Source organism: Pongo abelii, chromosome 11 (assembly GCF_028885655.2).
Source record: "Pongo abelii isolate AG06213 chromosome 11, NHGRI_mPonAbe1-v2.0_pri, whole genome shotgun sequence".
Taxonomy (NCBI): domain Eukaryota; kingdom Metazoa; phylum Chordata; class Mammalia; order Primates; family Hominidae; genus Pongo; species Pongo abelii.
In genome coordinates this window covers 137,000,558-137,017,877 of record NC_071996.2, presented here as the reverse complement: position 1 = coordinate 137,017,877, position 17,320 = coordinate 137,000,558, and the positions used below count along the sequence as shown (strand labels likewise).

Genomic DNA, 17,320 nt, shown 5'->3' with positions numbered 1-17,320 from the left:
AAACCCAGTGTTCATTCATGACTTTAAAAAAGAACTTAGAGCAAACTAGGAATAGAAGGAAACGCCTTAACCTGATGCACATATCTACCCAAAACCTCTAGCAGCAACACCGTGACAGCTTCAAAAGCTTCCACTTTCATTAAAGTGGGACCCAAAGTAAGGATCCCCCTAACCGCCCCTTCTGTTTAACACTGTACTGAACAACACAGGCAATGAATTCCCTCCCTCGCTGCCAAAAGAAAAGTAAATAAAAATTGAAAGAGCAGTAAAAGAAATTTGAAAAGGGAAATATAAAACTGTTCTTACAAAGGAGATTCAAGGCCGGGCACAGTGGCTCATGCCTGTAATCCCAACACTTTGGGAGGCCGAGGTGGGTGGATCACTTGAGCCCAGGAGTTCGAGACCAGCCTGGACAACATAGTGAAACCTGGTCTCTACAAAAAAATACAAAAATTAGCCGGGTGTGGTAGCACACACCTGTAGTCCCAGTTACTCAGGAGGCTGAGGTAGGAGGATCACTTGAGCTAGGGAGGTGGATGTTGCAGTGAGCCGAGATCGTGCCATTGCACTGCAGCCCAGGCAACAGAGATCCTGTCTCCAAAAAAAAGGAGATTTAAGAGACTACACAGATAAATGATTAGATCTGAGAGAGGAGTTTGAAAGGTTCCAAGATCAGTATAAAACCTTCTGGAGAATATACAAAAACATATTTAGCAGTGTTAAAGAAAGCTTCTGTTAGAGCCATGTCATGTTCTTGGAGGGCAAACCTCACAATAGTAGAGGTATCAGTTCTTCCCAAGTCTGTAAATTCAGTGAAATTCCAATGAAAATCCATATAGATTAGATTAAATAAAATTAATAGCATAAATTCGTACACTAGAGCAAAGGGCCAAAGAGGTAAGATTTTCTTTTTTTTTTTTTTTTTGTTGAGACAGTATCTCGCTCTGTTGCCCAGGCTGGAGTGCAGTGGCACGATCTCGGCTCACTGCGAGAAGAAAAAGGACAGGGTCGTTGCCTCACCAAGTGTGGACTGATCACAGCTGTGGCGACAGTGTAGCATGGAGGCACGGGTAGACAAACAGGCTCATGGACAGGGTGGAAAGCCGAGAAACAGAATCACACATGTGAGGAAACGTGACAGATACTTGAGGCAACATTTAAAAATGGGTTATTCAATGAATGGTGCTGGAAGATTAGTTATCTATGTAGGAAAATCATATTCATTAATTTTCATAACCATAAAATAAATTTTATACAAGTTGAGTATCTGTGATTCAAGATGCTTGGGACCAGAACTGTCTCAGATTTCAGGTTTTTTTGGGTTTTGGAATATTTGCATTATACTTAACAGTCGAGCCTCCCTAATCCAAAAATCTGAAATCTGAAATGCTCCATTGAGTTTCGGATTTCTGGATTAGGGATGCTTGACTTGAGTCAGTGTCAGGCTCCATAAAACCTATACTTACCTCTGCTCACACCATAGTCAACAGGCAATCCAGTTGAAGACTTAAATGTGAAAAGCACTCATTTTCAATCTTTAGAAGACATAAGAAAATCTTTGACTTCAGGTTAAGGATTTCTTTTTTTTATTTTTTGAGATGGGGTCTCACTCTGTCACCCAGGTTGGAGTGCAGTAGCGCGATTTCCACTCACTGTAACCTCTGCCTCACAGGCTCAAGCAATCCTCCCATGTCAGCCTCCCAAGTAGCTGGGACCACAGGCACGTGCCATTACACCCGGCTAATTTTTTTTCTTTTTGGTAGAGACGAGGTTATGCCGTGTTGCCCAGGCTGGTCTTGAACCCCTGAGTTCAGGCAGTTCACCTGCCTCAGCCTCCCAAAGAGCTGGGATTACAGGCGTGAGCCACCATGCCTGGCAAGAAGGATTTCTTAAAAAGTGCAAACCATAAAAGAATCAATAAATTTCATTACATTAGAAGTGAGAACTTTTGTTCGTCAAAGGAAATCATAAAAAACAGTGAAAAGGAAATTCACAAACAGGGGAGAGACATACGCAGTAAGACAGCAGAGGGTTATTCTCCAGCATAGACAGCAGATCTTCTGCAAATCTGTTATCAAAAAATAACCCAATAGAGAAGTGGGCCAAGGTTATCACTGGCAGTTCACAGAGGAGAACAGAATAGCCAGGAAACACATGAAAAGAGAATCAGCTTGCCAATTGCAGGGAACTGCAGAATCCAGCAGGGAGCTGCCCTTGCTAATGAGACCGTGGGAACTCCCACACACATGGCCGGGCGCAGTGGCTCAACGCCTGTAATCCCAGCACTCTGGGAGGCCAAGGCAGGCAGATCACTTGCACTCGGGAGTTTTGAGACCAGCCAGGGCAACGTGGCAAAACCCAACTTCTTGGGTTGCTAAGGCAGGAGGATCACTTGAGCCCAGGAGGTGGAGGTTGTAATGAGCTGAGATCATGCCACTGCACTCCAGCCAGGGTGGCAGAGTCAGACCGTGTGTCAAAAAAAAAAAACTCCAGTGGGAGCACAAGTTGGTACAGCTACTCTGAAGAGCAGTTTGGTGTTAGTTTAGTACACAGATGCCCATCGATACAACCAAGGAGTCCCAATCCTAGCTGCATTCCTAGAATAACTCACCCATAGGTGTGTGGAGACACACGGATATGCTCACTGAAGCATTGCAGGTAATAGAATGAAGTGGAAAAAAATTGACAGGTTTTTTTTGTTTTTTTTTTTTTAAGACAGTCTCACTCTGTCACCCAAGCTGGAGTACAGTGGCGCGATCTTGACTCACTGCAACCTCCACCTCCCGAGTTCAAGCGATTCTCCTGCCTCAGTCTCCCATTCCCCAGCCTCAGCCTCCCCACAATTTTTAAAACTTGTGTCATGTGCAGTTTACTGGAACAGAAATTATAATATTGGCTTATCATATCAGTGTATTAGAATAGAGGTTATAATATTTGACACGACATGTTCCTAGCAGAGGCGGGGCACTGAGAAGTAGCCAGACCCTTCTGCAGAGCTTGGTTAATCTCTCGATGTGTAGCCAGAGCCAGCTCCCCACCTCCACACCTGAGAATGCAGCCAGCAACCCGGGCAACCCCCAGCACGAACCCCGCAGGCCCTGCGCTGTGTCTTTCCTGACACGCATTTCCCTTCCTGGGTGCGCCCCTGAGGCGTCCTCCCTGTGGGCAGCATTTACGGAAATAACATGCGTGTGGAAAACGACCTGCAAGTCCTGGGAAAGGGAGGAGGCTTGCCCAGTCACGGGAACGCGGGGAGCAGCCTGTGTTTGTGAAACCCTGCAGTTAAGGCTTGCAGGAGATGCCAAGGAAGTAAAGCCAAGTTCATGCCTCTCAGAAGCATGAAATACAGAGGCGAGAACAGACTGACAGTGTCTATAAAGCAAACAGCTGTGCTTCTGGCGCGGCGATGAGAGATCCGTGTGCTGATGTGGATGATCTCTGTCTTCATGTTGCCTGGTAGCCCTTTAAAGTCCCCCTGTTTGGCCACTCCCAGTGGAAGTTTCTGGAGCTGAAGGGAAAGGTCAGATGGCTGGAAATTAATTTCCCTTGTGGAGCTCTTCTTGCCACCCCCGAGTTTGTTTTCATCGAGCAAGAGGATTTTTTAATTAGTTATTCACCTAGTTTATGTAAATTTGAATCTGTTCTTTTGTCAATATAGGTAGTTTTTTAGACATGCCTCTTTTAAATGTAGGCTAAAAAGATGTCAGAAAACACTGTTCATTACTTCTTTTGAAATGTAGAATCTCCTGATTGACGATGATGATGACTTCAGTACAATCAGAGATGACATTGGAAAAGAAAAGCAGAAACAACGGGCCCTGGGGAGAAGGAAAAGGTAATTGCTGGGGTCTGCACAGACGTGCAGCTGACAGAGCCCTCTCTGACTCTCTCTTATTCCTGCTTGGAAACTGAGAGGGACCGGAAACTCTTGTTGATTCAGAGTGCACACAGAGCACGCCAGTGTGGCAGGTCCTTCTCCGCCCCCTGAGTTCTTTCCTCTCCTTGAGTGCCTCCTCCTGGATCTTTCTATGGAACAGGTGAAGTCCACGTGGACTGCGGAGGCACGATGAGTAGCCCGCAGATCCACAGCCCCCCCCGGTCCCCCTCCTTCCTCCTCACCCTCTGCCTGGCTCTTGGCTTTCCCTTCAGGTTCCCACGCCCTCAGGTCTCCAGAACAACCCCGTCTTGCTGCCACCTCAGCCCTGCTGCGGGCTCCCTGTCCTTCTCCCGCTCTCTCCAAGGTTCCCAAGAGCATGGCCACTCCTCCAGGGGACGCTGCTGTGGCTTCAGGGCTGCTACCCCCTTCCTCCAGGACACTGCCTGACCCCTGGCCGCCAGGACTCCACTGCCACAGGCCGTCTTCTACCTCTGCTCAGGACTCCTTGCCTTTCTCCCTCCTCCCGGCTCTGGCGCCAGCTGCCCTTGTCTGGCTCTGCGCTTACTGCCACCGGAGGAAGCAGGTGCTGCTTGCAGTCAGGCCAAGCCACAGGCTCTGTGCCCAGCCGGCTCTCTTCAGGCCTCAAGGCCACACACAGCCCCCAGGAACCTGCTCTCTGCACACCCGGAACTGGGGCGTGAGGCTCAGTTCGCACTGCTCAGCTCACCCCCACCACAAGTCCCAGGACCTGCCCATTGGCATCAGCTCTGTGCAGGCCTCACCAGAGGCCTCCAGGCGTCCTCATCTCCCCACTCCCCAACTCACGGACTCTGGGTCTCTCCTAAATCTGCCTTCTGTCCTGTTCTGACTGCTTCTGCCCTGGTGGATTTCATCTTCTCCTGCCCAAATGACTGCAGGAGCCTGATCTGGCCCCGCCCACCCTAATCCCCTCCCCTCCCCCTCAGTATCATCAGTCCGTGTGCCAGGGACTGCATGCCCTCTGCCACTGGGGGTGTCTGGGGAAGAGAGGTCCCAGGTGGAGGTGGCAGGGCAGGCGAGCGTGACCTCGTGACCACAGCAGAAGTGAGTGTTCGAGCACGGTTAGAGGCTGCTGGAGGGTGTGAAGGGGGACGCGTTGACATGATCACGGGTTGCTTTGTGGTAAGCGGATTCTAGGAGGTAGAAGTAGAATCAGGGAGCCGAGGGAGGAGACTCCCTGAGCGAAGATGGAGGCGGGTAGGGACTGTGTGAGCTCCACAAGCAGCACGGCCCCTGGGCCGGGGCCCCTTCCTCTCTGCTCTCCGGGGTCTGGGCTGCTTTCTGGACAGCACTGTCCCGTGGCCTTTCCTGACTCCCTAAGGGCCCCAGGAGCCCCAGGATAGCAAAGGACCTGTGCCTGGCCTCACCCCCATTTGCAGCTCTGCAGCCCTTAGGTCCTGGTGCCCTCAGAGACCTGGGGATACGGGAGAGGGGCTGCAGCACTGGCTGCTTCGGGGTTTTCCTATTTAAAGGTCAGACGCGTGCGCGCGCGCGCACACACACACACACGTAAAATTCTATACGTGTCTAATACATAGACACTAAAATATTGTTTTCCACTTTTTTTTTTTTTTTTTTGTGACGGAGTCCCACCTTGTCGCCAGGCTGGAGTGCAGTGGCATGATCTCAACCCACTTCAACCTCCACCTCCCGGGTTCAAGCGATTCTCCTGCCTCAGCCTCCCAAGTAGCTGGTACTACAGGCGTGCACGACTATGCCCAGCTAATTTTTGTATTTTTAGTAGAGACGGGGTTTCACCATGTTGGCCAGAATGGTCTCAATCTCTTGACCTTGTGATCCGCCCGCCTTGGCCTCCCAAAGTACTGGGATTACAGGTGTGAGCCACCGCGCCTGGCTGCGTTTTCCCATTTAAATGTGATGCCACTGACTTCATCAGACTTCTCCACGCATCCTCTCTGTCAAAGCCTTAGTTGTCACCAGGGCTGTTATTTGGAGACATCCAACAGTTCCCCAGGCCCTGGGATCTCCATTGTCATCTGTGCTGTTTGAGATAGCACATTTTAAAAATTCATGTTGCTGTCACTGAAAACCTCATCTTAAGCCTCACACGTGCTGTTTGCACAACAGTAGACCACTGGTGTCCTCTGAACACCGTGATGTAACCACTTACTATATTGTTTTTCATTTATTTTTTGGAGTTAATAGAGTCACATGCTTTCAAAAGCCACCAAAGAGGTTCACTGAGAAATCTCTGCACCCCTCCTCCCCAGGTACACAGCCTCTCCCAGATGGGCCAGCGTGACGGTCACCTGCATGTCCTTTCAGAGACCTGTGTATAGGGGCAGAGGAGCTTTCCCTTCTCTTTTGACCAGAACTTTCTTGGTAATCTTGCTGTTTTCATGTACCAGTGTGTACCCAGCTGCCCCGTCTCATGGTGGGAGCGTGGCGTCCTGATGCATGGGTAGACCACAGCTTAGGTGCCTTATGCCCACCTCACACACTTCCAGGCTGTCGCCAATCTGTCACCAATCTGTCACCATCACAGTGAATAACCTTGTATATTCACCATGTTGCAGTACAGATGTGGATGTATCTGTAGGACAGATTTCTGCAATGGAATTGCTAGGTCAGAGGGTATGGCTGTAAACATTATCTGCAAATAAGAAAAAGACAGCCAATCCAATAAAAATATAGGTAAAGGGTATGAACAGTTCATAGAAAAGGAACTGCAAATCGCTTGCCAGCATATAAAAATATGCTTAGCCATTCACTCATGATAAAAGAGATGTAAATTCAAGCTACTCCGAGACAGTGCCACACGCCCATCGGCAACACTAAAGTGGGAAAGACTCGTGTGTTGAGGACGCGGAGTCACTGGGGCTGTCATCCCGTGTGTGGGTGTGGAATTGGCACAGACACTTTGGAACTCAGGACAGTACCTCCTGCGCACTTCCCGGTACCCAGCCTTCTACTCCTCAAAAACATGGACATGTGCCTACCAGGGTATCCCCAAAAATACATGGCAGCTTCATTCACCATGGCCAGATTCTGGCCGTATTGAAGGAAAGGCTGCTCAGCAGTGGGATGGCGGGTGGGCCACGGAGGCTTTCCACTGGGGACTGTGCAGCGTGGGTGGGCCACACACATCAGGCTGGGCCAAAGCACCCGGCCGCAGAGCACCTGCCACATGGTGCCATGGGCTAGGGGGTCACAGCGAAAGCCAATCTCTTGAGTGGGATGCCAAGTGGCCTTTCTCTCGGGCCAAGACTGAAGGGGCAGAGGCAGCCCTTCAGTGTGTGCACTCCGGATGTTGTTATTCCATTTAAAAAGTAAGGAAAGGAAGGTTTCTCAGCTGTGAGGCATTTTCACTGAGCAGATTGAGAAAGCCCCAGAGCCTGAACCATGCCGTGCCGCCACTGCAAAGCAGGGAAAGGCAGCTGGCCTAGCACAGGGCTGGTGGCAGGGCAAAATGGGGCCCTCTGGCAGGTGGCTGAGATCTGTCCAATTGCAAATGCACGTCCCTGTGGCCTATAAAATTGGAGTGTATTTTGGGGTCTCCGTGAACCCCTCACCCTGGCACCCACTGCATCCATGAGTCAGTGACAGTCTCTGTGTCTCCACAGCCAAGAAGCCCTCCACGAGCAGAGCAGCTACATCCTCTCCAGTGCAGAGACGCCTGCCCGGCCCCGAGCCCCGGAAACTTCTCTCTCCATCCACGTGGGGAGCTTCAGATAACCCCGCCCCTGCACGGCTCCACTCCCGATGAACTCTCCGGCTGATGCCACAAACGTGGGTTTCCTGGGCATGGGGACTGGCTGCCTGGCGCCTCCAATCCCAAATCCTGTGCTTCCTTCGAGCACAGGGACAGCTCCTCTGAGGCCCGGCCAGTGCACGTAGTCACTTAGCTCTGCAACACGTGGCAGCCACGGGGGCTGGTACAGCTCTGGACGCCACCCACCCAGCTGCCAGTAGGTGCTGGGCTCTCTCACACAGCATCTGGCCCCAGCTGCCTTTTTTTTTCTTTTAACCAGAAAATGCACAATGTGTGCATGAACTGCAGGTATGGAGGCAGCAGCATGCCGTCACTCCGCTGTGGGAGGTGTGCGGGGTCAGCCCGGCCACTTTCCTCCGTGTTCAGATGACTCTCGTTCACCCTGACCGGGTTCTCACAGCGTCTCAGGCCACTGTGCCACCGCGCTGGTGCTGAGCAGAAGCGGGGTCTGCTTTCAGGACTTCATTTCCCCACTGGTTCTGGCCCCACATGCTCCATGTCTGCCCTTTGGTCTGAGTTAAAACTGCGATGCTGAAAAGTGCGAGCTCTTTCCACGAGGAGGAGCCAGACAGGGCGGCCTCCGAGGGTGAGCCGCTCTGCTAAGCAAGGGCGGCCGCTGCGCGTCAGCCCGCAGGCCGAGGGTCCAGCCTGTCCTGGGTGCTCTGTGATCAGAAGGTCCTTGGATCCCAAGGACTGTGGCTGCTGCCATCCACAGCACCTCACCCTCTCTTCCTGTGTGGAAGCGCGGCAGGCAGGGCCGTGGCAGACAGGCCTGGCATAGCCCAGGTTCCAGGTGTCCTGGGCGGCCTGACCAGGTTCCTGAGTAGCCTCAATGAAAATACCTGAGAAAAAGAAAACGTAAACTAAGGAAGGGTTTTTCCACTTAATCCAACCCAGATTTCTATTCAACTTAAAGGATTTAATTGGCATTTGTGAGAAATAATAGCACCCGTGTCACTGAGTTGATTGATTTGGGACACAGATGGTTGACTTTCCCAGACAGCAACTTAGTGGAAAGCAGCATCCCGAAGACGGTGTCACATGTCCTGAGCCTGCTTGTCATCTGGGCCTCACGATTTCTCGTCAGCCCCATCACTGATGGGAAGCAGCACTGAAGTGTGAGGGCAGAAAAGACACCGCTGGAGTCAGGCGCTCCCCTGCCTGTGACCCTTTTCCAACAAGCTGATGCTGAGCCAGCGGCCTGCTCTGTCCCGCATCCTCCTCCCAACAGTCCAAACCACTACCAGACAGAAGCCGCGTCGCTGCCGCACACGTGTCTGAGCGCGTCTGCCATAGGTGTCTGTGCATTTCCGTGAAGCACTGTGCCGTAAGGACTGAACTCTGACTAGCAGCCGCCTCCCACTCCCAAACACTAACCCCGCTCAGGAGACTCGCACTGGGTGTGGACTGCGTCTTTACAGAGGGAGCTAGAGGCTTCTGATGACACCAGAGCTGGAAGTGTCATGACTGGAGCTGCGCGCCCAGCCCTCCTGAAGCTGTTCTGCTTCTGTGGCTTTAACTGACGAATTTCTGTAGCGCCCCCTTCGTCTCATCTCAACGTAAGGAAATATTAATGAAATCGCTGAAAACCTTTGCCTTTGAGAGGCCAGAAGCCTCGCGGAATGTCTCTGCAAGTCCAAAGACGCGTGTGGGTTGATGTGCCTTGTGCCGTCCAGCAGGCGCGTGCGGCCGGCCGGCCTATGCGTGTGGCCTTTGCCTTCTTCCCTTTCTTCCTGTTTTCTGTTTTTTTAATTTGGGGATTGAGAAAGCTGTACGATTTTGTTAAAGAAAAAATAAACCATTTTTTAAAGTTGTAGCCCTTAGCTGCTTTTGGTTGCTGGCTACTTCGTGTCCAGCTTGCTTAAGAGAGGAACTTCTGGCCGGGCACGGTGGCCCATGCCTGTAATCCCAGCACGTTGGGAGGCCGAGGCGAGTGGATCACCTGAGGTCAGGAGTTTGAGACCAGGCTGACTGACCAACATGGAGAAACCCTGTCTCTACCAAAAATCCAAAAAAAAAAGGGCATGGTGGCACATGCCTGTAATCCCAGCTGCTTGGGAGGCTGAGGCAGGAGAATTGCTTGAACCCAGGAGTTGTAGGTTGCAGTGAGCCGAGATCGTACCATTGCACTGCAGCCTGGGTGATGGAGTGAGACTCTGTCTCAAAAAAAAAAAAAGAACTTTTTTGGCTGGGCTCGGTGGCTCACGCCTGTACTTCCTGCACTTTGGGAGGCCAAGGTGGGTGGATCATTTGAGGTCAGGAGTGTGAAACCAGCCTGGCCGACATGGTGAAACCCTGTGTCTCCTAAAAGTACAAAAAATTATCTGGGCATGGTGGCGGGCGCCTGTAGTCCCAGCCACTCAGGAGGCTGAGACAGGAGAATCGTCTGAACCCAGGAAGCAGAGGTTGCAGTGCATGAAGATCATGCCACTGCACTCCAGCCTGGGTGACAGAGCGAGACTCCGTCTCAAAAAAAAAATACATAAATAAGGAACTTTTGTGGCCCTTTTCCCAAGCCTGCTTCAGATGCTAAATAAACAGAATTTATATTTAGAAATACTGCAGCAGTGCTGCTTTAGAAATAACAAGTTTGCTTTGGTTTTAAAAAGTTCAGACTCATGGGAAAAATGCACTGGAAGAAACTGGATGTAATCTGGTTTTATTTTCCTTCTATGGAAATACGTAACGGTGGTGGCGTACTTATTCAACAGTGACTTTTTCTAGCCAAAAAAAGGGAGGGGCAAGAATTCCCTGGCAAATCATTTTGGCGCCATCGATGTGAGTTTACCTGCAGAACAGACTTAACAGTGAGGGACCAACTTACAACAGCCCCTTCACCCTACAGGTCATCCATCATTCTGTTCTGGATAACGCACCCACCCAAAGCGTGGCCGTACTAGGGTTCAATAAAATCCATAACAAACCATTCTGGGTGAAGCGGTGACCTCAGTATCCAAGTAAAGCGAGACTGCTTCCAGCTCCCTCCGGCCGCTGCCCTCCCCCACCCCCACCACACACGCCCACGCGCTGCCATGCGTCCAGGTCTCTGGCAATGGCTGCAGAGTGTGGCAGACAGGGCCCTTCATCTGCAGTTCCTTTCCCCCACTTGGGGTGGCAGGAGCGGACACGGCAATCTCCCGGCTCAGGAAACAAGAGCCCACCAGTGAGCTCACACCAGGCTGGGGCGGGGCCAAGCGAGTTCTCAGGGGACAGTGGTGCCTCTGCCACGCCCCAGTGTGCGTCTCTCTGAGGTGGTTTTGTCTCCCCAGGCACCTCCCCAGGTGCTGAGACGCCACCAGCAGCTCCATCACACCAGGCAGCCACCAAGTGCCTGTTTCTACGAACCAGTGAAAGCCCTGGGCTCTAAGTGGGTGATGCCCGTGGGCTCCATGGAATGACAGTCGGGGGAGAGGGGAAGGTGCGTTGCCCAGAGCTTCCAGGTGCCCATGTCCTTTACACGCATGTGCTTCAAAGATGGCTGCACCCTCGTGCTGGTGTGGCTGTTGCACCTCCCTCCCAGCCACACCGCCCCCACCCCAGAGGGGCGACTCCGAGTTGTACCCACTCCTAGCCCAGGTCTAAGAGCTCTGGGTGGGGTCCAGCAATCTACAGCCAAGGAACACGCGTGAGCCCACCTGGAGCCAGGGCACAAAGGGGTGGGGGGACCACAGCAAAACTCTTCTGGCAAACAACAGAGGCCACAAATCCAGGGGTCAGTTAACATTACTGGACAAAGCACCCAGTTTGTTTTTCTAAGTGGTTGGGGAATTCTGAAGAGGATCAGTTTAAAAACAGTATAGACCCCGCTGCGTTTTCTCCACTCGACTCTACTGTCCCGTCTCGCGATCACGCTACACTTGAGCAGCCCTGTCCACTCTAGATCGCTGTCCGGCCTCCTCACACTGTCAGATGCTGTCTCTGTGAGAAGCCCCCTCCTCACTGCTTTCCGACACAATGGAGCCATGCCTCGTGTGAAATGAGCCACGCGGGCACAGGTGTGAGGCTGGCGGAGCGCACACCAGCCTCCCCCCAGGCCTGCCCCTGCCCGGGCATCTGGTGCCCCCAGCAAGTGAGGCGCCCCAGCTGCTGTGCTGGAAAGCATGCCTGTCACTTGGGCCCAATTTCCTCACCTGTCACGTGGGCTGGGCTTGCTATGAGGCTTGGGACACGGGAGAGCACGGCTGTCAAAAAGATATGCCCTCTGCCTCCCGTGTCAGCCACGTGCTGGCTGTGCCTCATGGGGCAAGTTGTGTCACCTCTCTGAGCCTGTCCCTCGCCTGTAAAATGCAGATAACCCACCATGTAGGGCTGTGAGGGGAATTAGAGGAGTTCGTACGTTCAAGGCACTTAGACCAACACCTGGCACAAATTATAAAGTGTCAGCCATCAGCATCCCGATCACCATCATAGCTCGTACCCTTCGCACTGATTGGTTTAGTCATGAGTGTGTGAGGCAGTTCTAACCAAGACATTAGAGGAGGTCGGCTGAAGCCAGAGCTTCGGAAAGGGCTCCCTTTATCTTAAAAAGAGACACAGAGGATCGCTTAACGCCAGGAGTTCAAAACCAGCCTAGGAAGCAAGTGAGACCCAGTCTCTACAAAAAAAATTTTACAAATTTACAGCCGGGTATGTTGTCATGCACCTGTACTCTCAGCTACAAGGGAGGCTGAGATGGGAGGATCACTTGAGCCCAGCATTTGGAGGCTGCAGTGATCTACGATCATGCCACAGTACTCCAGACCAGAAGACAGAGCAAGACCTCATCTTCAACAACAACAACAAAAAAGAGCAGGTGACACATAAAAGAGGCAGCTATTTGTCCCCAAACACCTTACACTGGTGTGATGCCTGGAGCTGTGGTGGCCATCCTGCAACCATGAAGCCTGAGGTCCTGAATGGCCAGAGAGGAGAATATACACCAGGAAAGGGGGGGTTTGTTAGGATGGAAGGAGTGGGGAAGAGCTGCTAGGGAGGCAGCCAACACTCCCGGAGCGCATGCAGCCCTTCTGCACCCGACCAGCTTGATGGTGTCTTCCATGAACCCAGTCCCCATCCCTCACTCCAGGAAACTGGGGAAGACAATTCAAGTGGCCTTGATCTTAGACAGTTCCCTTGGAAATAAAAGTACCAAGACTAAGCAGAGAAGTCGGAGAGCTTCAGGTTTGCAGTTTTATAGAAAAGATTTAAGAGGGTTAAAATATTCATTAAAATGGCCCTCAGTCTCCCGAGCCAAGGCTGTGTGGTCACACCTGAGAGCCTCAGCACTGCCCATTACCCCCTCTCTCCTTGCGGAATTTTTAGTCCAACTGATCACAGAACCCACACCCTAAAAAATACAACGGCATGCTAACGGCATGCTAACGGCATTCTGTTTTGCTTTTTAGCCACCAACAACTCAACCTATTTTCAGAGCAGGTGAAAAACAATTCTGAATCCAGTTTGGAAAGATTCTGGCAACCAACACTTTAGGTCAAAGCACAAGGAATGATGACAAAGACTCTGGCGATGGAAGATCAAAAACAGGCTTGTTTTATTTATGCACAGAACAACTTATGTACAGCACTCAGGTATGGACTATGTACATAACAATACAAGAGGCATTTGTGTCCACGGCGGCCACTATATAAATTAAGATTATAAATACGAGGGGGTAAGCCCCACCTGAGGGCACAGAACCTTTTCTCCAAGACTCTTCAGGGATCCTTCCTGCCTCTCTCTGCACAGCAGACCATGAGGCCTGTCTGGCAACACCACAAGGGGACCTGGGCCGGGGCAGCAGAGCAGCCCCCGGACAGCAAGGACACCCCAGTGCGGGACGCCAGCCCAGCACCAAAGGGCAGGTTCCTAAACACTCGTGTTCATTCCTTCCTCACTTCTAACTTGTTAGAATTAGAAAAATGGTTTTTATGTAAACAGTGTTGTTCTAATCACTGACAACATATTAATTTTAAACACTTTTGATCCAAACCCAACTTCTTGCCAGGAGTAGGACACTGAGGACTTGGGGTGGCCCTGATGTCCTTGAAGCCACAGTCAGCTGTTTATCCTCCTCATGTCCCCTCCTCACCCGAGTTCCAGCTTGCCTGGGGCTTGTTCTGGGACCCTAAGAGCCCCAGGATGCCCACACCGCCAGGCCAGAAGGGCCAATGGTCATGCAGGGACTGCGGGACAGTTCCCATCATCTCCTGTGTTAGCCCGTTCCACCTGGGAAACCAAGCGACTGCCGTGGCTGGCTTATTTCTCCCTCTGCCAACCCCTATCTAAAATGTTCTGGGAAAATAGAGGTGGAAAAGGTAACATACAACCACCTTCCACCCACATCACTTCCAGTGAGGCAGCTAAGTCCACCAACAGAGCATGGGAGAGTCTTTCAGCCAAAAATCCCGACACGCCGCATGCAGGGACAGGAGGCTGCGCTGGGGAAACCCAAGGCCTGGCTCAGCCTCGACACTCTAAGGGCCTCGGCCCAGAATGACCACGAGAGGGGAGCACCCCAAGGCACACAGAGGGGCCCACCCGGGTGCACTGCAGAGGGGACAGAGGGGCTGTGAGTGGGAGGTGGGCCAGCGCTGTTCACTGCCGCCTGCTCAGGACTGGGGGCTGCCGCAGACCCAGCCCAGTCTACGCCCACGCCCGCAGGTGCAGCCCAGCTTCCGCACATCAGATGGAGCGACGCTGACTAAAGGACCGGGACGGCGCCGGCAGACACTCCCAACACTGTCCTTCTCTTTGGTTCCCAAAGAGAAGCCACGGCCAGGCAGCCAGGCCAGAGCCATTTCCTCCCCACACCAGGGCAGGGGTTACAGAAACCTCTTCCCAAGACATTTACAAGCACCTCTGAGCCATGACTATCAAGGGGAAAAAAGGGCAAAGTCAGTGCCCCGGAGGACCAGGGGCATCCTTCACCTGGGGACTGTCCCTATGGGGCACAGCCCTCTCACCAGGGGAGCTCCCTGCCCTCTGGCACCATCATCTACTAGTTCACAGCCAGGACAGAGGCAGGGCAGGAGCAGCGCGGACCATCAAATCAGAGTCCCTGCCAGCACCTCCAGTGACATCACGCCCGGCAGCAGGCGACAAGAAGCCACTGCAGGGGCAGACACTCAGGAGAGCCTCCGGCCTCCAGGCCACCACACGGGCTGAAGAGGTCAAACCACCCCTGGCCTGCCAGGGCCACGCTCCCTGGGAACCACAGCACGGGCAGAAAGTTTCCCAGAGCCAGGAAGCATTTCCCACACAGAAACACTCAACTCATGTGGACACACATCCTCTGTCTGCAGGGATGCAGCTGGGGAGCTGTCTCGCTCACAGCCCCAAGCTGAACTCGCCTAGAGCGTCCGGAGACAAGGGCAGGCGTCCCCAGCCCACAGTGGGGGAGGGAGGAGCGGGAGGAGAGAGGATGGAGGAGGGAGGAGCACAGGCCCTGTGACACCCAGGGAGGGGCTCCCCGCCTGGGAAACAGCACCCGCTGCCTTGGCTCACGCAGGAGGAATTTTTTTTTCTCTTCACATCAAATCACAATCAACAAGACTGGAAACACCCATGCTACTTTCAAACCAGGAAACAGCATGATTTTTGTTCAACAAAAGCTGCATCAACAAACAGGGGCCCTTGCAGGCTGCTGTGAAGCCACAGGGTGGCTGGGCCCCAGCCACGTTTCTGAGAACTGGCCGGGGGCCAGGAGGCGGAGCCACACGGTGCGGCCACAGAAGGACACACGGAGAGGAGCCCCCGGGACAATCCAAGCACGAGGCCAGGCAAGCAGTGCCCAGGAGGCCGGACGCTGCTGGATTCCCTGGCCCACAGCACAGGCAGGCGCTGAGGTGAGTGGCCATGACACATGTGCCCCAGGTGACTCTGAGCTGGAGAAGGTGTTGTTTCAAAGGTAGCTGTGTTGTTATGTCCGAGACCCCAGAGCTCTGGTGGACGGTGTCACGGAGGCTTTCTGTAGCTGACAGAGGAAGTAGCACCATGAGAAGGGGGCGGGCTGCAGCATCCGCCCAGGGCCTCGGCGGCGGGGATGTGGAGGCCGCAGGCTGAGAGGACAGAGGCTAGGCCTCGGCGGCGGGGGCGCTGCGGCTCAGCTCCTTGATGCCACACAGGATCCTCTTCATGTGGCCCACCTTGGTCACGCCCAGGTCCTGCAACAGAGGGGACATCGCCATGGATGCCGAGAAGACAGCCAGGGCCAGAGGGCTCCAGAGCAGGCCTGCCACAACGGCCCTTCCCATTCGGCTTGTGAACACAAACGAGAGCGAAAGTGACAAAAACGGTAAAACAAGATGGAAACAGCTTAAAAGTAACAACCATACAGACGCCTGGCTCGTCGTTCCTGCATTCTGGTCACCACCATCAGCAAGGACAAATCCAAGACAAAGACAAAACACAGGCCTGAAAGCAAGTGGATGGCAAGTGACCTCACTGTGCCACTGTCCAGGACACCCACAGTGGCCTTTTGCCCTCTTGGGACTCGGCCAGTGATTCAACACCCAGGGGTGGCCCGTTGAGGCCAACCTGGGCAGGGGCATGACCCTGCAAGATGTGGCGTGGGGCCTGGCATAGACCGAGGCCTGGCACCCAACCACCCCTCCCAATGCTCCCTGCAGACGAGTGGCAGCACCCACCCGGGAGCAGCACGGGGACAGTCGTGTGTGACTGTGCTTCAGGGTCTGTGTCCCCTCCTAGGATTTTTAACACGAAGACAGTCCTTGTCTGAGTAGGCTAAGATGACCAAGGCTCTGCCCCCATTACGTCTGCTCCTGGCTTCCTCTGGCTGTGGTGGGCGGAGCCATCACTGCCTAGATGAGGCCACAGCCGCCCCCACCTGAGGGCTACACGAAGGCCTGAGAAGAATCGTGATGCTGAGACAAGGCCAGGTCGGGGGAGAGGATGGAAGAGAAGGGAGCTGCGTGCAAGCCCAAGTGCAGGTTCCAGGGAGATGCCTATGGAAGTACCTTGAGGTCCCTCCGCTCCAGGTGCAGGAGCTCAGAGCCCCGGATGTCGTGCCGCGTGAAGATGTCCTTATACTCACAGAGACTGAGGTGCTCCAGCCAGGCAGCAACCTCCTCTGTCCCCCAGAGGTGAACTGTCGGAGATGGAAAAGCATGAGTGCAGTGAGTGCCCACAGCCCAGTGCGAGGTAGGCAGCAGCCGGCACCCAGCACCCGAGAGCCCCGTGCCAGGAGAGGAGACATCCCAACAGCCAGCACCTGAGATAGCCCAGCAGCAGCCAGTGCCTGAGATAGCCCAGCAGCCAGCACCTGAGCCATCTCTGGCAGCCGGCATCCATCACCCAGCCAACAGCACCACCCACCAGCAGTGCAGAAAGAGGGAGAGAGCCACCCGCTCAAGGGGCGATGGCTGCAGCAGAGCTGGTATCTGTTCCTGCCAGGTGAGCTGCCAGCCTCTGGTCATTTCCCCGTGTCCCAGGAGGGACTGACCACCACCAAATATGAGGGAAATGTCCTCATGATTGTGGCCAAGGCCAGCTTTTCCTCCAGCTTCTAGAAGGGTTAAATTTCACTTCTGGACCACAGCAGGAAGGGAGACAAGCAGAGATTTCAATTCACATAGTCAGAGCCACCAGCATTAACAGAAACCCAATTTCTGGACCAACATGCAAAGAAGAAAAACCCACAGGAGCTGCCCTGACTGGCGGCAAACACCAGTCCC

At 53.3% G+C, this 17,320-nt stretch overlaps 2 protein-coding genes across 7 annotated transcripts in view; one reads left to right on the top strand and one right to left on the bottom strand.

Annotated features, from left to right (window-relative positions):
* Window positions 1-9,465, top strand: part of USP40 (ubiquitin specific peptidase 40) — a 90,870-nt gene extending 81,405 nt beyond the window's left edge. For all 5 annotated transcript variants that reach the window (XM_024243580.3, XM_063713133.1, XM_024243581.2 and 2 more), the window contains 2 exons: window positions 3,741-3,835; window positions 7,501-9,465. In XM_024243580.3, coding sequence (XP_024099348.2) covers window positions 3,741-3,835; window positions 7,501-7,612 — 207 coding nt within the window. In that variant the 3' untranslated portion in view covers window positions 7,613-9,465. The remainder of the gene's footprint in view (window positions 1-3,740; window positions 3,836-7,500) is intronic.
* Window positions 9,466-13,155: 3,690 nt separating this feature from the next.
* The window catches only part of DGKD (diacylglycerol kinase delta), a 121,289-nt gene continuing 117,124 nt past the window's right edge, over window positions 13,156-17,320 (bottom strand). For both annotated transcript variants that reach the window (XM_024243619.3, XM_024243620.3), the window contains exons 29-30: window positions 16,604-16,734; window positions 13,156-15,790 (exon numbers count right to left, since the gene is read on the bottom strand). In XM_024243619.3, the coding sequence (XP_024099387.1) occupies window positions 15,701-15,790; window positions 16,604-16,734 (221 nt within the window). In that variant the 3' untranslated portion in view covers window positions 13,156-15,700. The remainder of the gene's footprint in view (window positions 15,791-16,603; window positions 16,735-17,320) is intronic.